The 22,946-nt window shown below is 36.1% G+C and overlaps 1 protein-coding gene across 1 annotated transcript; it reads right to left on the bottom strand.

The window, feature by feature from the left end:
- Positions 1-1,746: 1,746 nt before the first annotated feature.
- ppm1j (protein phosphatase, Mg2+/Mn2+ dependent, 1J) lies at positions 1,747-22,154 on the bottom strand. Its single transcript, XM_028445748.1, has 10 exons — positions 21,712-22,154; positions 12,357-12,471; positions 10,215-10,544; positions 8,741-8,853; positions 8,565-8,649; positions 8,170-8,288; positions 6,980-7,043; positions 5,655-5,762; positions 4,212-4,363; positions 1,747-2,790 (listed from the first exon to the last, which is right to left on the bottom strand). Exons 1-10 carry the CDS (start codon positions 21,981-21,983, stop codon positions 2,643-2,645), a joined length of 1,506 nt encoding a protein of 501 aa, XP_028301549.1. The 5' UTR covers positions 21,984-22,154; the 3' UTR covers positions 1,747-2,642.
- Positions 22,155-22,946: the final 792 nt, after the last annotated feature.

Genomic DNA, 22,946 nt, shown 5'->3' with positions numbered 1-22,946 from the left:
CCTTAGAATTTTTTAAAAAATGTATTAGTGCTATTTACATTTTATACAGATGCCTTTGTGGATAATAAATTAAGTTCCAATTGTGCAAGATTTGCACAATTGGTCTCTTCCTTTGTAAGTTTATACATGAGATGTTTACTGTATGCAATGGAACCGTGTCTAGATTTATTACCAAAAATAAACGTATTATTTCTTTATAATAATAAAAACATAAATAAAACTGATTAATCATGTAGCACCAGTCCATACTACAAAGCCATGTTTATTTCTTAAACAAACGATGAGATAAAATAAAGTAATAGCAATGGACTAGTAGCAAACTAAAGTTTATACATTTTTTTATAATATAAAAAACCAACCAAAATGCATGTTTGAACTTTTTTATTTTGAAGGCCAGTACTGTGTATTTCCTGTGCTGTCACAGTCACTTAAAGTGAACTTGATTCATCTGCTGCAGGGGCTCGAGCTACGCTAGTCCCGCCCCTTCCATCTAGTCTGAAATGACGTCATCTGTAGTACTAGGATCATCCATAGATGCAACAGGAGGGGAAGGAAGGCGTGGATGGATGGTGTCATTGTCACTGTTATTTTACACATAATGTTCACTCTCACATAGAATGACACTAGAAAATAAGAAGTAAATAAAGTATGACACAGCAAACATTACATGTGGTCATTTAAAAAATTTTTTTTACATGTGCAACTGCAAAATTTGTAGTTAATTAAAGGACGACAACTAATAAAAAAATATTTTAATCATCAAAAAAATTGAGGATTTGCTGTTCAGTTTGTTATTTGCTCTCTACACCAGGAGTTGTCAACCTTGGTTTCAGGGCCCCATTTGGGGTCACGAGACACTGGGAGGGGGTCGCCAGATGCCTTCAAGAAACCAAAAATATTTTCGAAACATTTTGAGCCAATTTTTTTATTTATTTTTTTAACCCTTTGTCTGCAACTACACCAAACTTGCCATATTTGAACCTATTTTTGTCACTTTTTTCTTGCCATATCTTTACTACATTACTCCCATTTTTTCCACTTCTGTCAAATTTCAATAACTTCTATACCCATTTTTTTTTTTACACTTTAAAGACATTTTTGTTACTTATAAAACCGTTGCACCACTTTTCCCATATGTTGATCCATTATTGTCACTTTTAACCTCTTTTCACTATATATCATGCTAAATTTTTTTGCCAATTTAACCACATTCACGATTTGTCATGCCTATTATTTGTCAGTTTAAACTGATAGTTCCTACTTTTTTAATCACCTTACATTACCCCAACCCCCCCCTGCCACTTTTAAGCTAATATTGACACACTGAACCCTTTTTCTGTCTGATTTTGGCCACTCTAATTTGCAACATTTAACCAAGTTTTTTTTTTTTTTTTTTTTTAAAATCCCATTTCACCACCTTTTCTGGCCACTTTAAACCTGATTGAAAACAAGGATTGACACCTTTAAGATGACTTTATACTATGGAGCAAATAATAATAAAGTTCCTGGATAGCAGTGGATATTATTCAGATAAATAAATAAATGTGGTTATCACAGATTCATTTTTTGGGGGTCATGTTCTATACTATAGTCAAATTCTTGTTATTTTCTTATTGGTTCTGTAGTTGTGAAGGAGGTGCTTTCCTTAAGCACCAAGGCAGCTGTGGCGTTAGATGTAGCTGACCTCCATCAGTGCGACTGTGGCGTCTGTTGAATGAATGTTGTAAATAAAAAAAACCCAAACAATTAAAGCAAATGGGAACTTCTTTATTCATAAAGTGAAACATTTCATTACTCAAACATAGTGGTAGCTCTCAGTTAAGGACACATAATCTAACATTGGAATAAACATAAAAATAAAATCCTGGCGCAGTTTACAACAAAAGACGAAGTATGTGCTAACTTTCAGAATAGTTTTTAAATGAATAAAATGTAATATTAGAAAGAAAAAAAAGGTTAGACTTTCATTTGCTTATTAAGGCATATGTGTAATCACATCTTCATATACCAGGACCTTTAACAAATACATTCCTTCATCCCAAATAATCCACTGAACAGGAAAAAAAAAAAAAACATAACTTTCTTCTCTCTTTTTTTGCAACAAAATAAAAAAAAAAGCTTTCAAAAAAAAACATTCACTTACAGATGAAACAGTTTTAAGTGCCTCAGGTCACGTGTCTCATTCGTTCAATATTGGGTGGAGGAAATACTGCAACACGAATGATAGCCGTACACTTTGCATCGTTGTCTTCTGATGTACGGCCTTCATGCACATGATTATGGGTTTCATGATTGTTTCTTTTTGCACATATTTCCAACATTAAAACCATAGTTTCATTTCTTTGGTTTTCTCACATCTGTGTAAACGTTTGTTTTTAACCAACAAAAAAATAAACAACATGCCATGAATCTTTTTCAAGGTTTGACTAATGCTCGTCAAATTAAATGCAATAAGCTTGAGGGTTTGATCTCCACTGGTCACGTCACAAACTGTTATGTTGGGAGGAAGACTGTGACAGAGACTTTGTTCTTAATGGCACTCCTACTTTGACCCACTGTGAGCTAAAGGGATTCTGGGAAGTGGGAATTTCTAGGCTCAGTCGTGTCCGTGTTTTTATTTTTTTTGGTGTCACATTCCCTCGTCATGTCTCTGACTCATATCCTGCCAGTGGGACGATAAACACGGTGATGTCGTCACCAGATCCCAGTCTGTCATTAGGTAACCGCCAGCCACGCTCCTTCAGGACTCCCCTGGACCTCATCAGCAGATCCTGCGCTGCCATAGTGTACCTGTATGACACACCCAAATCAATAATCATGGTACTTCATAACATAAAAATACAATTCTTAATATAATGTAAACAAGACAGTCGTCAACATCCCCTGCTAGACTGGTTGTCATTATAACTCACAACCTTTTACTAAATGTCCTAAATCTATTAACTAAGATGTATACATAAGAAAATATTATCACGTCAGAATATAAAATTACTATCTTAAACAGTTTCTAAGATAAGCTGTCTCCTTTGAAGATACCTCGAACAGTCCAAAAAACGGAACAAGGGCAATAATTCCGGAAAACATAATTGCGCGCTTTTCATTTTCGAACTCCATCAAGGTATTGATACCTTGAAGCCACACACTAAATTTGGTTATCGTATCTTAAACGGTTTCTAATCAAAGCTGTCCCCTTTGAAGATACCTCCAACAGAGTAAAGAAAAACGGAACAAGGGCAACAACTCCGGAAAATACATTTGCACGCTTTTCATTTTCAAACTCCATCAAGGTATTGATACCCTGAAAACACGCACCAAATTTGGTTATTGTGTCTTAAACGGTTTCTAATCAAAGCTGTCCCCTTTGAAGATACCTCGAACAGTCCAAAAAACGGGACGAGGATAATAACTCCGCAAAAAAATAATTGGGCACTTCTCATTTTTGAACTCCATTAAGCTATTGATACCCTGAAGCCACGCACCAAATTTGGTTATCCTATCTTAAATGACTTCTAAGAAAAGCTGTCCCCTTTGAAGATGCCTCAAACAGAGTAAAAATGTAACAACAGCAATAACTTTGGGGAAAAAATTGTTGTGTGATTCTCATTTTTGAACTTCATCAAGGTATTGATACCCTGAAGCCACACACCAAATTTGGTTATCGTATCTTAAACGGTTTCTGAGAAAAGCTGTCCCCTTTAACTCGGACGCACGGACGGACGGAGCTCAAACCTAAAGTGTATTATATAGTAAATGCCATAAAACCAGATGTGACAGGAAACAAAGGAAAAACACTTTGTTACTGTACTTAAGTAGTCTTTTCTGGTATCTGTACTTTACTTGAGTATTTACTTTTACTCCTTACTTTTTTAAACAAATATCTGTACTTTCTACTCCTTACATTTTAAAAATGAGCTTGTTACTTTGAAGACCTTCAAAGATGACGTCACGACGTAAAAAGACGCAAACCAACAACCGTGAAGCTGCTTTAGATTTTCCTTTTTAAATAAAGACATGTTTGTATAGAACACACATGAGCCAAGCTGTGCCCATGAAAAATATACCATATCTACTCTGCTTTCCTATTTAGTTAGTTTTTCTTTTATTTATCTGTAATTTGTCTCCATCTAGTGGACACACAGGGCACTGCGTATTTGTTAAAACGGAAGTAAACTTGTGTAAGAGGCTGAGTTAATATAAGAACAAAGCATTACCTCATAGGATCCGACTGATCACAGCAGGATAAGTAGGCGCACACAGCATCTGCAACGTCCTTGTCTGTGGTCACGTCCCACAGTCCGTCTGAACCCATGATCAACACATCGTCTGGGCCGTGTTTATTTTCATCCATGTTGTAAACCTTCACCTGAGATCAATAAGAACATATTTAATTTTCATTAATAATTGTAATTAATGCTAAAAAGACTTTACAAAGAGAATAAATGTAAAAAAAATAATATACGTTTTAATTTAAAATAACAGAAAATTATGTAATGCCATCATAACCTAGACCAGTGCTTCTCAAATGGGGGTACATGATGGCACTACAGGGGGTAGCTAAAAATGATAATCACATTGAATATTACCAAGAACTCACAAAACAACAACAAACACAAACAAAATAGAGAGAATAATATACAAAATAATAAAAAGAACAGAAAAACAACAAAATACACAAAATGACACCAAAAACACACATCAGGAGAGAAAAATACTTAACAGTACCAGCAACACACAAAACAACAACAAAGACACACTAAATTAAAGAAAAATACACATGATCTCTACAAAATACACAGAAATAAAAAAAAAAAAACACACAAAACGACATAAGAAACAGGGGTTCTCAACTGGTCTCACCCTGGAACCCAAATTTTGCCACAGTCATTAAATCGTCACCCACTTATTTTTTTTTTTGAGGATTCAACCAACCAAATTTTGTTTTTCAAAAATAGCTGTTGAAAGCACACATATAATCTTTTTAAAAACATAAATCTATGTATATTCCTGTGCAACATGCATTTCACACCATGGCTGTCGAAAGAAAAGTTTCTTTCAAAATAAAAGACAAGTCCAACATAAGACATTAAGTAGGCTATTTATTTATTTTTGACCAGCTGCCCGCGACCCACCTAGTACAGGTCCGTGACCCACTTTTGGGTCCCGACCCACCAGTTGAGAATCGCTGATTTAAATAATACCAACAAAATAAGAGAAACATATATTGAATAATAAAAAGAACAAACACACTTCCCAAAATGATACAAAATTATAAAAACTATAGACATTTTTTATTCAGGAGGTACTAAATATTGTTTCATTCCAGTTATTTACAAAATTAGATTCTTTAAAATGTGTGTTGTCACTCATTTATTCCATCATTATGATCTATTGTTGTTTATTTCACATAATTCTAAGCAATAAATAGTGGTCTGACTGACATAAGGGGGTACTTGGATTCAAAATAAAAGAAAGGGGGTATCCTATCTTTATCACTGACCGAGACAACTGATCTCAGTTTCATTTAAAGGGGGAACCAATGTGCACAAACCTGATTGATGTATTTTTGTGTAATTATCTGGAGTGTCTTTATTAACGTAGGAATGTTGTGTGTGAGTTTGGGTATGTTATCCTAGAATGGTAGTCCCCTCGCTCACCTCAGGAACACATGACAGGAAGGGCTTAATGTAGATGTTGGAGCTGTACACCTTCAGGTCGTGATCACCGAGCCCACGCGTCACCCCAATGGTTGCCATGACACGAGCCTGAGCATTTAAACATGCAGTAAATACAGGAAAAAATAGATTATTGCTTTTGTGCTCGTCTGAGGAAATCCCTTAGTGAAGAATTATTCAGTGAAGGTGTTTAACTGAAGAAACTAGCAGGCAGATATATTAGGCACACAGAGCATTAGGTAAATAGCACGTAGTTTAATGTGAAATCACTGGAAGGCAAAACTCAGACTGATAATGTATGTTTGTGTTTTGATTCTGCTGCTGACACTTCCTTTGCTCATTAAAATGTCTTTGTATCCTATGTTATGTGCATTGTATTTGTTACCACATTTGCTGAACCTTTTCACCAAATTCTTGTTGGAGGTATTGCAGGAAATTAACAAAAATACATGTACTGACGTTAATGTAATTGAGTTGCTCTTATGGGTACGTGTACTTTTTTTGAGTATATTTCTGAATCAGTGACAATTTTACTTGTACTTAAATACGTTTTAAAAAAACGTTTGTATTTTGTTACATTTCTACACCCAACTGTTACTGGGTTAATTATAATTTTTAGTTTTAAAATGATGAACGGACATTGTGAAACTATGAAATGACCAGACAAGAATCAAATGCATCACATCATAGCCAACCGACCAATCAGATTAAACGTAATGCACCGCAGCAAAATAGCATTGAATGGAGGTTATTTTCTCAGTTTAGGAGTTCATACATGTAGCTACGTATACTTAGAGCCTGAGAATTTTATTTTGAATTTTATTAATTAAATTTTATTTTAAAAATAACTACATTTTGACAAACCTTTTATTTTACACAGATGCCTTTGTAGGAAATAAATTCAGTTCCAATCGTGCAAGATTTCCACTTATCCTTTTTAAGTTTATACATGAGATGTTGGGGAGTGAAAGTAACTAGTAACTTTTACTGAGTACTATTCAATTAAGCTACTTTTTACTTGTACCTGAGTGTTTTATGTATGACTTACTTTTACTTGTGTAGAATACATCAGTGCTCTTTAATGTGCGTGCATGTATTAAAATTACATTTTGTTTCCAATATATAAAGCAGACTCTAAAGTGAAACTACTCTATAAATTCAGATTAGTTGATAAAAATAAAAATTTTAATACTTGAAGCCATTTCCATAGTAACCATTGCAGAAGACATCGCTTTTGTGCAAGGGATTATGGGGCTTTGGAATAAAGTGGGTGAAATCTACTTAGGTCGTCATTGCGTTGGCGTTACCTTCTTTCCTTCTCCATAAATCAGAGGGAATTTCAGATCTTCCTCTACAATCGTCTTATAGGCCCTGCAACAAAAATAGAGCTTTTTTATGTTATTTCATTGACACAAAACACACTTTTTATTTAAAGAACAGGTCAAAACTGAGAGAAATTATCATTTTTTGCCAATATTGGCCAACATTAGGAGTGTGACGATATCTCGATACAGCGATATATCACGATATTTTTTGCACAATTGATTATCGATATGCTCACGCTAAGTATCGTTTTTTTTTTTTTATTAATTTTTCATTTTTTCAAAACCTTTTCTGCTTTTTCACTAAAATGTGCAGGTAGGTCTTCACAGAAATGTTATCACTGTTTGTTGAAGGAAACTGGAATATTGCACTATAATGGCGTCACTGGTAAGAAAGACCCTATTTTTTGTTGACAGAAAGCACTATTGGAGATAGTTATTCGTTTACATTGGTATGTTGACACTTATTTACAGAAAATAGTGTCACTGTTCATAAGACACTTTTTCAATGTATTGTCTTTCAGAGATTTAAAATAAAATATGTATTTTTTCACTTACCCGTATTTTTCGGACTATAAGGTGCACCGGTTTGTTGTTGTTATTATTATTAAGACGCATTAAGCAAAACAAAATAGTCAGATAAGTCAAACTTTATTCAACTCATTAACAATAATTCTCAACATTGTTCAGGTTTAACACAAAATATAGAACATTACACTCACTTTTTCAGTTCACTATGTTGAAGCACAGTACTGGTACATATCACTCCATGAGGCGCCTGAGTACGGTAGCCCTAAAGTGCCAAAAATCCATCAAGCACTGCAGCTTCATTGTTTACCATAGTTGTACTAAAACATTTTGACATTCATTTCATACATTAGGCGAACCTGATTATAAGGCGCACTGTCGATTTTTGAGAAAATTAAAGGATTTTAAGTGCGCCTTATAGTCCGAAAAATACGGTAATCTTTTTTTTTCTTGTTATGCCATAGATTATCGTAGATTGATTTCTGACCAATATATCAATAATCGTAGTATCATCATATCCTGAGATAATCGTTATCGTGAGCTTTGTATCGTGTATCGTGAGGTACCGAGAGGTTCCCACCCCTAGCCAAAATAGTGCAGTGTTAAGGAAAAAAACAATTAACTGTGAGAAAGGTAATGAACTTTACCATCCAGTCATGCTGTAGTCTCTGTAGAGCATCTTTTTGCCCAGCTCTCCGTACTGTATCCTACGTGGGAACTCAATGTGAGTGAACTCATTACCCAACAGCTCTGGCCTCAGGAATCCCTAAAGGGACACAACACAAATGGTTCAAGTGCATGATGGGAAGGAGGAAATGTCCCCCTTACAGTCACAAAGCTGCAGGTTTTCTAAAGCCTGTTAGAAAGCAGGTGCATACTGACAACTAAGAAAAGCTCCTGATTTAGCTGCAAACGTCATCCACCCACAATGTGAGTCAACGGTTTAAAACAGGCAGCCTCAAGACTGGTGTTGTGATCATAGTTTGGTTCTAACAGATGGCTGTGTGGGTACAAGATAAATCTGTGATGAATTCAACTATACCAGATACTGCAGTCGCTGTCGTTCTGACTCAGGTGTAAATTCATTGGTCATGGGGATAACCTCACTGTTTCTTATGATTATCGCCCTGCAGAGAAACAGAAAAAGAGGAAGATGAGAGATGTGAGCATATGTTACAGGTGGAAAAGTGAAACCTGGATAAATCCCCCGTCTCCCACCTGCTGTCGCCAGCGTTGGCTACATAGAGTTTTCCCATGAGTTGAATTGCTGCTAAGGCACAACAACCGCCAGAGATTGCGTATGAAGTCTTTTCCTTTTCAATGAGGTCGTCCTGAAACAAAAATAATGCAAAGATTTGATCTTATTCAGGTTTTTGCTTAAGTTTTTACTTTTGGTTGACACTGACTGTTGACCTTCTTCTGATTGGTTGCAAGTAATCACATGGTTCTTTACTAAATGGAGCACTCATTGCTGCTCATTGCAAACACCTGGTGGGCCTCTCTGGTGCTGTACACAATGGGTTTTATCCTTCCTCACAGACAGAACTTTTCTGGTAAGTTTTGATAAGTTCTGCTCTAAGGTCTATAAAATAACGTGGTGTTCCTCTGGGATCAATTTTAGGCCCCGTTTTATTTAATCTGTATATGATCACTCTAGGTGATGTCATCAGGACGCCACTTTTAACTTTGTAAAAGCACTTTGAGCTGCATTTCTTTCTATGAACTTTCACCAATTCAACAAATAAGTTTTAGCTTCAAAGTAAGGCAGTAACAAAGATTAAAAAAACTACAACCAAAAAACAACTTCAGAATCCGTGTACCCTTCGTTCTTTGGTTATTTTGTTTCAAAACCAAATAAAAAAATAGTAAAAAACATTTTTTTTGTTTTATTATTTTAAAACCAGAAACAGGAAAAACTAAAAACAAAACAAGCAGCATTTTTCTGTTTTAAAATTAAATCTGGTTCCGTTTGTGTGACATTTGCATATTTACGAGGAAACTAGGACGAGAGCTTCATGTTTTAATCTCACCACACAGAGGGGACACACAGACGGACTTTTATTCTGCTGCGTTTGATAAAAAATGATCTTGTATCATGTTGTCCACCTCACACCAATGGCAGAGGCGTAATTTGTGTGTCGATGACATTTCGTTAAAGAGCTATTGATGCTGGAAGTCCAAATTTGTGAATGTCTGCCAACTTTGCCGAACAGCGCTACGGTCCAAATAGTATCCAGATAAACTGGTGACTGGGGGGACTTTTGCTCCCGGTCCGAACATAAAAAGAAGCAACACATAAGTCACATTACTGGTGAACGTTATTGATACATAAATAAACCAAAACCAAAAAATGGATGTTACGTAAAACATGCACATATGTGGAACCAGAGGTGGTGTAATGATCTACTGGTGTTTCCCGTTTCCTGTGATCAAGACGGCTGCTGTTAGCGGTATTTATAACGTGCAAAATAAACGTTTTACTGCCCTCAAAAAAGCTGTAATTGTTTGATTTGGTTTTGAAACGGAATAACCAAAAAACAAAGGGTACACGGATTCTTTAGCTTTACTTTCTTATAAATTTCAAAATTTTCCGCACCAAAAATTTCCTGCGAGTGAGTGCCACGTGATCCCCCCCTACGCTGTGAAAAATTCCTGGTGAGAACCCGCCATTATCTCGCCATCATCTGCTCACCATCTGTTTGAAGGCCGTCTCAATGACCCCCATCACCAGGCTCTCCAGACTAACCACCTTCTCCATGTGGAAGCGCAGCGTGGTGTCACTGACGGCGTCGGGGTCCTCCGGCTCCTGGGTCACCCCCTTCTTGGACTCGGCCTCGTACGGGCTGCCGTTCTTGGTCAGGCAGATTGGAGGGGCGCTGTCGGGGTTTTCCATGAGGTGACAGATCTCTCCCAGTCTGTCTCTGATGAGACGGGAAAGCAGCTTGGAAGCCATGATGGCGGCGCCAGAGCCTGCGTGTCCATCGAACACGCCCCAGAAGTGAATTGGGATTCCTGTACCGTCCTAAAAAAAAACAGCAAATGAAAAACCAACAAAATGTATTTATTTCTCTAGAAAAACATGGTTAAGAATCTGATATTCAAAGAGAGGGAAATGTTTGTTTCTTCAGAAAAAGAAAGAGGAAATAAGATTTGAGGTTTGCACAGGTACTGAAAAAGTAAAATAAAAAAATCAAATGCATTAACTTTGTGGTTCTCAAACTTTTTTGGCTAAAGTACCAGTATTCAGAAATAAGAGAGTGGCTCTTATTTATGAATTCAAGTGGCCCCCTTTGTCCGACTTCAACATTTTGCTTAGAAAACTGTTTAAAAACATCTATAGAGCAAAATGTTGGACTGTACGAGTGATAACACACATTTTAAAGGATCTGGTTTTGTAAATAAGTGGAAAGAAACAGTATTTAGTGCAGTGGTTCCCAACCTTTTATGGATCCCATTTTGATATGAAGAATTTCTGCCGACCACAGACATTTTTTTCTTTTCTTTTCTAGAATTACTTTTGATCATGTGTGAGCTCAGATTTTTTCATTTTTCTTTTAACTGCATTTTAATTGAACTAGATTTATAAACAAAGTCCAAGTATAGAAATACAGTTATTCAAGATTGTGTTTTAATTAATAAAAAATAATTAAAACCTATTTAAATTTTTCAAAAGATTTAGGGTGACCCCACATGGGGTCCCGACTCCAAGGTTGAAAAACGCTGTGGCTATCCTGAATAGATTTATTTGTGTAGTCATCTCACGCCTGGGGTGGGACCAAGACTTTATTTGTTGATTGTTCCTCTCTCTCTCTGAGTACCCACTGTAGTGCCATTGCGTACCCCTAGGGGTACACGGTGATGATGTAATCCATTTACTGCTAATGAGAGACATGCAGGTGTGTGTTTGTGCACGTCTAAGTGGAGTTGTGGGCGCCAGAAAATGGTTACAATAGAAGTACAAGTGCAAGTAAGTCATACATAAAATACTCAAGTAAAAGTAAAAAGTAGCTCTAGTTACTAGTTACTTTCACCCCCCCAATGGTTATTTTTGTTAATAAATCTTGCCACGGTTCCCTTGCATACAGTAAACACCTCATGTATAAACTTAAAAATGATGAGAGGAAATCTTGCACAATTGAAACTTAATTTATTTTCCACAAAGGCATCTGTATAAAATAAAAGATTTGTCAAAATGTACAATTAAGTATAGCTGCATTTATTTATGAACTCTAAAAGTGAGAAAATAACCTCCATTCAACGCTGTTTTGGCGCAGTGCGTCACGTTTAATCTGATTGGTCGGCTATGATGTCATGCATTGTTGTTTGGTCATTTAATTTTTTGTTGTTTCACAATGTCCTTTGATCATTTTAAAACAAAAAACATAATAATTCAGAAATGTAACAAATGACTTATTTATTCAGAAATATACTCCCACAAGTATCCATAACAACAACTCAATTACAGAACGTAAGTACTTTATAATCCATTACTTTCACCTTTCTGCGTGTGCATGTTTGGCTACTCGTCTATACATGACTTTGTTCTTTCTGCTTGTGCAGCTGTAGTTCGTAAAAACCATTTCCTGTTTGGAGTTTGCATGTGTTAGTTTTATAATTAGATTAGGTTTAAAATAGTGTTTTCACACATACACCCAGTATTAAAAGTAGTGAGTATGAGTGCACGGCTGCAGGACGTTGGAATGTTTTACTGCTGTGGAATAATAAGAAATAAAAAATGGTTAAGCAGAGCCTTTATCGCCACTGAAATAAATGGGATTCCTTCATGGTTATTTGTAATGGAGCTGTGTTAGATCAGACACTTTGCTCTACTTACCCCGTTGTCCTCCAGCAGAGTTGAGTTACGATGTTTGCCGCTCGGCTTCTTCACAAACAGCTTCTCGCAGGAGGCCTGGTCCTCGTTCAGCATGCTCTTACCCGCATTGATCACCCTGATGGTGGAGACGAGACGAGACAGGAAGGTGAGCCTCCAGCCTGATGATTTACAGTGTTTTTGCTCTCAACATCGAACCACAGATAGCAGCCATGAGAGTGGAGAGAGGGGGTCAAACAGAGTGAGAAAATAAAGGCCAGGATGCCGTCATGTCCCAGAGGGAACTTTTTAAAAAGGATTATTAATGATTTACTATAAGCTAAGGCCAGTGGTGGGTAATGGCTTTTACTGATGCACGGATTCATACTCCAGCATTCAGTGTGAAAGACTATGGGGGACAAAAAATATGACATAATCACAAATAAATAAATTAATTAATGTGGAAATGCAATTATATATATATATATTTTTTAAAAAAAGCATACATAATTGAGGAAATAAATAACTAAATATAAAAATAATGTATGTGGAAATGCAGTAATACATATAAATAAATATAGAATATCATAAATAATACATATTCAAAAAACATACATAATTGAGGAAATAAATATAAAAATATAGTCTATGTTAGACAGTAACAGTAGGTATGAGGAAAAACTGAGGCATCTATTATTAACCAATGCTTTAAACATAGGCATATTCTACAATTTATTAAATAATAAAAATCCTGAAAAATAATCTGAATAAATCGAATATATATATATATATATATATATATATATATTTAAACTACTGGACATTGAGAAAGAATGAACCTGTTTCATATTCTATTTCATTTAGCGCAAAACATATTCCAACTTCAACACCCATATTACGTGAACAAACATTAGAATAAATACAAATTCTAACATCTGAGCACAATAATATGATTGACACACAACGGCAGAGATTTCATACAAATAAACCAATGTTGGTTAAAATAGAAGAGTTCCAGTACTTAGTGAAACAACAAGCATGCATCCAAAGGCATCAAGCTATCAGCGTGTCATGCTGGCATATTATGTAACATTTAAAAAAAAAATAAGGATAAAAACCACATTAGTTTAATAATACAGGATAATACCAATTGCGCAATTCTGGTATAAATTTCCCTTGGACAGATTACAGAATTCTTTCAGATGGCCTCCTGCTGAGACCAGGAGCTGACAAGCAAAACAAAACAGATTATTTTGAAAATCTTCAGCAAAACATGATGAAAACCAGACGTTTTACACATGACGTAAATTGGTAAATTACCATCTTGTCAAGACTAAACTGGTTAAACCTAAGTTGGACCTACATTTTTTACCCTTTGTCATCACTTTTTTTTTTATGTAGAAATATGTATTTGTATCTGTTTTGATAATCTATCTATAAATGTGTGTGTGTGTGTGTGTGTGCGTGTGTGTTCCTCAAATATCTCTGTGGGTCAGGATCAGACTGCCATGAGACTTTCAACATGGCTGCTGCTTCGTTCATGGGTGTGTGACGTCAGATTTGTTTGGACTGCAATGATACAGTTAATAAATAATTTCATAAATTTGTACTACAGTCACGTGCGCGCCAGAGCCAATCACTTTTATGTGGAATTTTATTCCACATAAATTTACAATTAAGTTAAGTGTTATAAAAAGGGAAAAGGTTATGTACATCATTTTACATATATCAATATAGACACAAAAATGCATCTGGTTACACAAGTACATACATATATACATACAGTACATGTACACAAACACCTACATATGTATATATTCATACATGCATGGGCAGACTGTGTATATATATATATATATATATATATATATATATATATATACACACAGTACATAGTCTGCCCATTTTTGAATGAATACAGACTTCCTACGGACACTGCATTAGTTATATATTAAGTACAAAAGCATTTTGTGTTGTAGTCTTATATCAACAAGGCCTGAGGTTTGACTACAGGGTTAATCCAAGGGAGAGGGCCTTACTGTGTGGGGTTTGCATGTTCTCCTTGTACTTGCATTGGTTTCCTATGGTTTTTAATCACCAAATGACAAATAACTTTTAGCAAATCAGAAACCACAGAAAAGACTTTAGGAATCACCGTCCTGTGATTCGACTTCTAACATGCTTGTTCATCAAAAAGGCTTTTAGCTGGAGGCATGCTCAGAACATCAATTTGAGAAGTGAATGTGACAGAAAATATCTCATCGTCACATCCAACACCCTCAGTACAGAGAAGTATGACTACACCTACTGTTTGTTATTTTAAATAAGGATAATGTGACCTAACTCTGTCACACTGTTGGTAATTACTCACATGTTTGCACATCCTGTGACTGAAAAAACCCCATTAGTCGTCTCTGGTGAAACTCGTCTGCTTTATGTTATGAAAGGAAAGTTAAAAAGCAGAAGCTGAGAGTTTGGGTGAATTCTTCTGTTGCTGTTGCTTCCTTTGACCTTTTTCGTAATACATCAGACACCTCTGTGTACGCACTTTCAACCAGATTTAAAATTGAAGAGTTTTATTTTCTGATCATTCATAAAAACTGAGTTACAGTTATCTGCTTTTGCAAATGAACTCTTAAAATGTGACTAAAGCCACAGGTAGGGTGTACATTTTAGGACATCGTCAGGTCTCAGAGTGAGGTATCAGGATAATCTCTGTCATTTATCAGACCAAACGGACTCCGTCAGATGAAACATCCTTCAAAATAAAAGTAATTAGACTCAACAGCCTCAGGTGGTAAAACATAAAATGGCGAACATAACAAAGTAGAAAAGCTATTGTTTCCTTTTTTTAAAAAAATTTAAAAAAAAGTTGAGATACATCAACCCATGTTGTACGATTAATAAATACATAAATAAATGAAATGTTGATATATCCTAACTTTTTAAAAAAAAATGGAAAATAACAGCTTTTAACTTACTCTCGTATCCAAAGCAGCACATATCGATTTCCGGATTCTTCAAAATACAACTTCGTGTCGTGTTTTACGGCCTGTTTGAGGCCATTTAGTCTGATGACCTTTATTTTGAAGCCTGAGACTGTTTCATTTGACGACGTTTGGTCTGACAAGTGACAGAGGTTTTCCTGATACCTCACTTTGAGACCTGAGGATGTCCTAAAATGTACACCGTATTTACAAAATTCTATTGTAAGAGCCGGGTTTCAATCCATAGAAGGCAGAAACTCTTACATTTGACAAGAAAATACAATAAATTTAAATACTTTGAATAAAATGTTGAGAGTTGGACCAGAATCAATCAACAGCACTACTTAATACCCAAATACTAGGGGTATGCATTGCCATTAATCTGACAATACAATATGATTTGTGATTGTCACAATACAATATATCCCTATATTGTATCCTAAACAATACGATATACATCGCAATGTATCACAGTATCAATAATTACAAATTTCTCCTTTACAAGTACAAAATGGTATGAAATACATTTTATTTGATTTTTTTAAGACTTGTGAGAACAAGTAGAATCATTAAACACAGGACGTGACGTTAAACTCTCATTTGTGCCAAAATATGGTAGTCACATGGGGTTTAGCATTTGAGGATGGTGTGGGAGCTGTGTCTCAGATAAGGGAAAGATGTACATTTTGGGACGCATCATCAGTGTCATAGTGTTCCTTTGAATCAGTAGGTGTTTTGGCCTTTTTAACACGAGACATCCTCATCAAAGGTGGCCAGCTACAGGGTGATCAAGCCTGATCTTGCATCCCACAACTGTTCACTGACACCTAGTGACCAGGTGTCTACGTGCTCTGCATATGTGCAAGCGCAACTGAATGTTTTTTTCATTGAAAAAAACATGATTTAAAAAATCGATTTGGACATTTTTTGGTTCGATAAGATAATCAGGTGGTGAAATATCGTGATATATCATCGAATTGATTTTTTTTAACACCTTTACTGAATACCTATGTATTCAGCAAAAAAAAGTGCTTTTTGGGGTTTGGTTATTCTTTAAATTAATTACACCATGCACAAGTTGATACAAGAAGACAAAGTCTTTGTTATAGGTATAGATAAAGAGCGGTGGTGCGTGTCATCCCTCAGTTAAAATCTCTGCAGGTTTTGATTCAGTCTGAGAAATACTGTGTTGAAAATCAGTTTTTACACTTTTACTGCTTTAAATTACCTTTCTGTGCTATTCGAGTGGTCACAGCACACATGAATTCAAACCTGAGATAAATGTTCACAAATGAAATGTAAACAAAGCGAAAGCCTGATTGATGCAGACGTTTGCAGATTGACAGCCACAGCATGTAATCCTCATGTCGTACCATGAATTCCTCTGCAGGGAGAGGCATTCTTGTCATATTTGTAAGCACGGTGCCAAAGAGGAAAGCCGACAGTTGAGACGTTGCATAATACAAACAAATCCCTTTGAAATGGAATCAAAAAATAAGGATGAGCAACCATCCAGTCCATTCTAAGAATTGTTGAAGCTAAAAATAATGCTTTTCATTCTTCGTCTTTAATAGATTTTTTTAGTTCTGATAAGTAGCCGTTTATTTTTTCACAAGTTTTAAGATGTTTTCTGGGCGATATGAGGTTGGCTTGACACATAGTAGGATATGGCTGAGTATAGCTAAAGGGTAAATGGTCCACTAAACATTAGTGGTTAATTTAGGCAGGCCGTTGTGCAGAAAGACGCTTTGATTATCTGTGTACATTGTTTTATTGGACTGATATTAAAAAACAAAAAACAAAAAAAATCAGGAGGTATGCCTTGATTGTCCAATCGTACAAAAAGATCCCAAATTGTTTCTAATAATTTTTTTTTCTTCCAATCTGGACACAGAAACTTACCAGCCCTTCACAAACAGAAGATAACCACATCCACCTCAATAATTATTCAAACTGATTGCGTGGATCACCTCCTAATAAGAAACTGAACTTTAATTTAATAAATTTTTTTTTTTTTTTTACATGTTTTTCCTCCATGTATTTTAGGCTGCATGTAAACGCACTGAATTTGAAAATGGCAGACTCCAGTGAGTACACTGCCACATTTCTGCTAAAAACAATATTTGTATTACAGGCTTTATACATCTCACTTAGACTGATTATTTTTGGCGCTTTACACTCAAACTGCTAACAGATTTCGGCAACTGTATTCCCCATGTCTGTCTATAATTTGGAAAATCTTCTAACTTTATGTGAAAGAGGATCTTAGACCAATTTACATGCAAACGTGATGTAAAAAACCTCATAAAATCTTCAAATCAGTGATGATTTTAAAATCACTGCAGTACTACTGCAAAAAGGAGAAATTAAAGCCCCAATGGTTGCAGATTTTAGAGCCTTTTTTACACTAAATGACTACAAATGGTTGATCAGCTGAGCCGATTATACTGTATAGTAAACAGCACTGCTAATGCTACGATTACAACTCCCGGGGACTTACGTCAGCAGATTACTGCAGGATGCAGATCAAGTTCAAAGATGACAAGACCATATTTGTGTGTGTGGAGTTGTCCTTATCAGACCTCTGGGACAATTGTTGTGGCATAATTGAGTGTTTCTGATCTGTGTCCAGTGAGGCTCCAGCAGCGATGGAATGGACCACATGCTGTCTGTCTAAAGCTATTCAGGCCTTTCTCTCAAGGAGTGAAATGTGGGAGAGTGAGTGGTTTTTTTTTTTTTTTCCCTCTAAGTGCAATAAAGGCAGCGTGGTGAGAGAAAGCAAAGGGTTGCATTACTGCCTCACACAAGGAGTATGAAGTCTTTCTGTTTTAAGCTTGCTTTTATGAGGGTGTGGGTGTGTTTATGACTTAATATAACTTAATATAGGTCTACATTAGCTAAAGGCTACCTGTGCATGTGTCAAACACAAGGCCCGTGGACGAAATCCTGCCCTTTGGAGCAGTGGTTCTTAAACTTTTTTGGCTTAAGTACCATTTTCTCTGATTTCCCCCTTGTCCGACTACAACACTTTGCTTCAAATACTATGAAAAAACAACTATAGAGCATAAAGATGGAATAAATGAGTGATAACACACATTTTCAAGAAACTCATTTTATGAATAAGTGAAATGAAACAGTATTTAGTGCCTCCCGAATAGATTTATTTCTATAGTTCTTGTCATTTCTGGTCATCTCTCATCTACTGTGGGACCAATAATGACCTTTGTATTTTCAGTTCATGTTCTAATCAAGATCATGTCTATCATCATTTTGTGTAATTTTGCACACTTTATCATTTTGTGTTTTTTTGTTTTTTATCTGTTCCTTTTATTATTAAGTTTATTTTGTTGTCATTTTTGTGTGTTGTTGGTGTTATTTAAATGATTCTATCTCATTTTGTCATCTCATTTTTGGTGTCGTGTGGTTGTTTCCTCTGTGGTGGTGTATGTTTCTCTGTTATTTTTGTGCATTTTGTCGTGATCTTGTGTGTTTTTCTCTCATTTAGTGTGTCTATGTTGTCATTTTGTGTGCTGCAGGTAATAGCAAGTGTTTTTCTCCCAGTGCGCATGTTTTTGGTGTCATTTTTGTGTAATTTGTTGTTGTTTGTCTGTTGTTTTTTATTATTCAGTATATTTTTCTCTTATTTTGTGTGTTTTTGTGGTCGTTTTGCAAGTTGCTGTTAATATTTAGTATGAATATCATTTTAACTAAAAAAATAAACATTAGAAAAACCCATATTTTTATTTTAATGCTTTCATTTGCTAATTTTTCTCTCTCTCTCTCTCTCTCTCTCTCAAGTACCCCCTGTACTGCCATTTGAGAAACACTGCTGACGATACGTGATACAAAGTTCACCATAATGATTATCTCACGATATGACGATACTGGGATTATCGATAAATTGGTCAGAAATCAGTCTACATTAATCTATGACATAAGAAAAAAAAATACAATTTTTATTTTATATCACTGAAAGACAATAAATTGAAAAAGTGTCCTATGAACAGTGACACAATTTTAGTGCAACATTTCTTCAGTTGTTGGAAGAAGTCTTTGTTTCTCCAAAATCATGCAACTTTCCTTAAATTATCAGAATGACAAATTCTTTATTGACCCCAGGGAGAAATTACTTTATTTTGCAGGATTATCTTAAGTTAAGTAAAAATTGCCCACAAAAATCAAGGAAATTTAAGAGAATATCATGCATTTACCACTTGGATATTATCGGTGCCTTACATACTTTACATATCATTGATATGTGGAAGTGCAAACTAGGGCACAATAATAATAAAATTACTAATTTTTACACCTAAAATCTGCAGCTCAAACTGTTCAGTTTTGCACCCCTGCCTTTTAGAAGTTTCCCAACAATGTATTGTGACTAAGTCGGTAAGAAAAAATTAATTAGGCGATATATCGATATTTTACCGCACGATTATCGTATCAATCCAAAAAATGTCCAAATCTCTTTTTTAATCATTTTTTTAAACAAAAACAAAAAAAAAAAACATTTATTGGCGCAAACACATGTTAGGTCACCAGGTGTCAGTGAACCAGATAAGACCTTGTTAAACTACCTTACTCCTCAATGCATTTTAGCTCGAAAGTTGATTACAATATATTTTCAAAAAACATACTGGGCACTTTTTTTTTAAGAATTTAATAACAACAGAATCAGAATCTTTTGTAGAAGCAAAAGTTTAACTTTTCTCGCAGTTCACACAATAAAATATGTGATAGAAGTATGTATGGTTTGTGGTGACATCGTATCGGATCAATGTTGGTATCATATCGGCCAGTACTCAAGGCTGCGACGCCCGTATCATATCGTGGGGCACCCTAATACTTAGCTATAAGATCTACTGGAACTTTTGACATTTCTAACAGTTACTTTAAACAGGATTTTTAGCATTTAATGTGAACTCATGTTTATTAAACAGCTACGAATGATAGATGTACAGATGAGTTGTAATATGCCTTTTTTCACCCATAGATAAACTGTCTGTTGATTATATGTATTTTTCATAGTTCTTGTCACATTTAAGAACTTAACAGAAACAGAATCTGAAAGACAGATAAACTTATTTCATAAACATACCACTTGTTTTTGATATTAGATACTTGAATTACAGTTACTTACTATTTACGTGTTCTCGCAAGTTTAAAACAATATTAAATAAATTGTATTTCATACCATTTTGTGACCCTGAAAAACAGGAACAAGCACGTCTGGTAATGAATGGATGGATGGACCATTTTGTACTTATAAAAGGTGAAATTTGTAATTAATGGCATCGCGATGTATACCGCATTGTTTAGTATAGGCATATATTGTAGGCTGTTGCTATAGTTACGGACCCAGACCCCAGACAAACAGGACTATAGTTCCGACACTTCCTGTGCGCATGCGCAGTAAGCCGAATGCCGGTAGTTCCGTCACTGCTGAACCTGTCCCTGTCACTGCCGGACCCGTGTCCTTCTAGCTATAGTTCTGTCAGTTTTATTTTAGCCTTAACCCCAAACCCAACTTTAACCATAACTCTAACCCAAGAAATGTCCTGAAATGTTTCTTTTTGTTGTATTCTTTAAGGTGGAATTTGCCATGTTAAATATATTAACTTAAAATGAAAAAAGATACAGTATATGTCAGAAGTGGGATTCGAACCCATGCCAGTGAAAGGAAGAATCCTAGAGTCTGGCACCTTAGACCACTCGGCCATCCTGATACGGTGGGAACATAAGCACAGGAAGTGCCGGAACTATAAGTCCGGTTTGTTTGGGGTCCGGGTTGGGAACTCTTGACACTACGTATATTGTATAGTGACATGCAAATCGTGTATCATATCGTCAGATTCATGGCAATGCACAGCCCTAATTGTGAGTGTAATGAATTCTAGGGTCCCTGCAGTGTAGAACCAGGTGTGTGTATCAGAGCAGGAATGACAGGAGCAGGATTCCAAAGGCAGCTGCTGAATTCCTCATACCCGACTGTGAGCATTGCTGGTGTGTATCATGTATGACGTATGAAGGCTTCATCTGCCAATCCAAGGACATTATGAGAGCTCCAGCTCTGCTATGGATCCATATTACTCTATTATCATTACATGCCCTAAGGTGTGACTAATACTACATTAAGCAAACATGACATTTGCTACATTTATTCCTGCAAAATCCAGGAAACCATCTGCAGTGTTTATAAATATGTCACTAAAAGGAGGAATGTGCTCAGAAGCCAGAGGTAGACATTGTGTTATTGCAGCAACCAAACACTGCAGTGCATTGAGCAGCAGATAGCAGCACATCCTCCTTACTGAGCATTCATAATCATAATAATATAAATAATATTAATAAAGATGCAGGTGTGTCACTAAAGCCTGGGCCCATGCACTCACTCTGCGTATCCAGTGCCCCACGGTAGTCTGCAGCCTCTCTTTAAGGTGAGAACCGGCCGTGACGCGTGTTCTGTGGAGTACTGCAGCAGCTCCGGGGTCAGCTCCAGGAAATCCGGTCGTCCGTAGGGGAAGCGAGGAGGCAGCCCGTCCGCTCCGTGGGTCTGTCCTGCCCCTCCACCACCACTACCACCACCTGAGTGCTGGTTGTGGTGGTGATGCGGCATCATACCCCCCACCAGGCTGGACATGGCGCTTTTAACTTTGCTGATCATCACGGACACCGACGATTGCTCCGACAGCTCCGGACAGTGAGAATCAGAGGGTGAGACGTTAACCTCAGATTGAGAACCAGTGCAAAGTCGGACACTGTGGAGGTTTCAGGAAGCTATGTGTGTGTGTGTGTGTGTGTGTGCTCAGCCCCATGTGACAGCGGAAGGTGTTTTCCTCATTCACGCAGAATGAAAGGAAGCCCAGGACTGTACCTACTACAGTCAGCCAGCAGGGGGCGACAAAAGCTCTCTGACGAACACGGAAACAACACTACATCAATATCAATACAAACTGTTCCCACTGCTCACAGACAGGGTTTAATTTAACAGGAAATGTAGTTTTAGTCAGTCTTTTTACGAAAATGTAAGGAAGCCAATTCCGCCAGTAAAAGAAAGAAAGAAAAAAAAAACTCGGAAAAGTAAAATAACACTAAGTGTGCTGTAAATACTAAATCATAATTATGAGATGCTATCTCATATCATAAAGTGATAGGGTGGGAACCTCTGGGTACCTCACGATACGATGCACAGCTCACGATAAAAGTTATCTCAGGATATGTTGATACTGCGATTATCAATATATTGGTCTGAAATCAATGTACGATAATCTATGACATAACAAGAAAAAAAAAGATTAGGTGAAAAAATAACATTTTTATATTATATCTCTGAAAGACAATAAATTGAAAATGTTTTCTATGAACAGTGACACTATTTTAGTGCAACATTTCTTTAAATAAGTGTCAACATACCAATGTAAATGAATAAGTATCTCCAATAGTGCTTTCTGTCAACAAAAAATACGGTTTTTCTTAGCAGTGACACCATTATAGTGCAATATTCCAGTAAACAAAATATTGGTTCCTTCAATAAACAGTGACAACATTTCTGTGAAGACCTACCTGCACATTTCAGTGAAAAAGTGTTTAAAAAAATGAAATCAATACTTAGCGCGAGCATATTGAT

The sequence above is a fragment of the Gouania willdenowi genome, chromosome 5, assembly GCF_900634775.1.
Source record: "Gouania willdenowi chromosome 5, fGouWil2.1, whole genome shotgun sequence".
NCBI lineage: Eukaryota > Metazoa > Chordata > Actinopteri > Blenniiformes > Gobiesocidae > Gouania > Gouania willdenowi.
Note: the sequence above shows the minus strand (reverse complement) of the source record. Positions and strands in the feature narration are given on the sequence as shown.

What these genes read in the sequence shown, in the direction of transcription:
- ppm1j (XM_028445748.1), bottom strand. Translation starts at nt 21,983, where the DNA reads ATGATCAGCAAAGTTAAAAGCGCCATGTCCAGCCTGGTGGGGGGTATG. An exon ending in AGACGGCCTTCAAACAGATG is followed by an intron (nt 8,854 to 10,214) that starts GTGAGCAGATGA and finishes TTTTTGTTTCAG; the next exon opens with GACGACCTCATTGAAAAGGA. An exon ending in TTTATGGAGAAGGAAAGAAG is followed by an intron (nt 5,763 to 6,979) that starts GTAACGCCAACG and finishes TTAAATGCTCAG; the next exon opens with GCTCGTGTCATGGCAACCAT.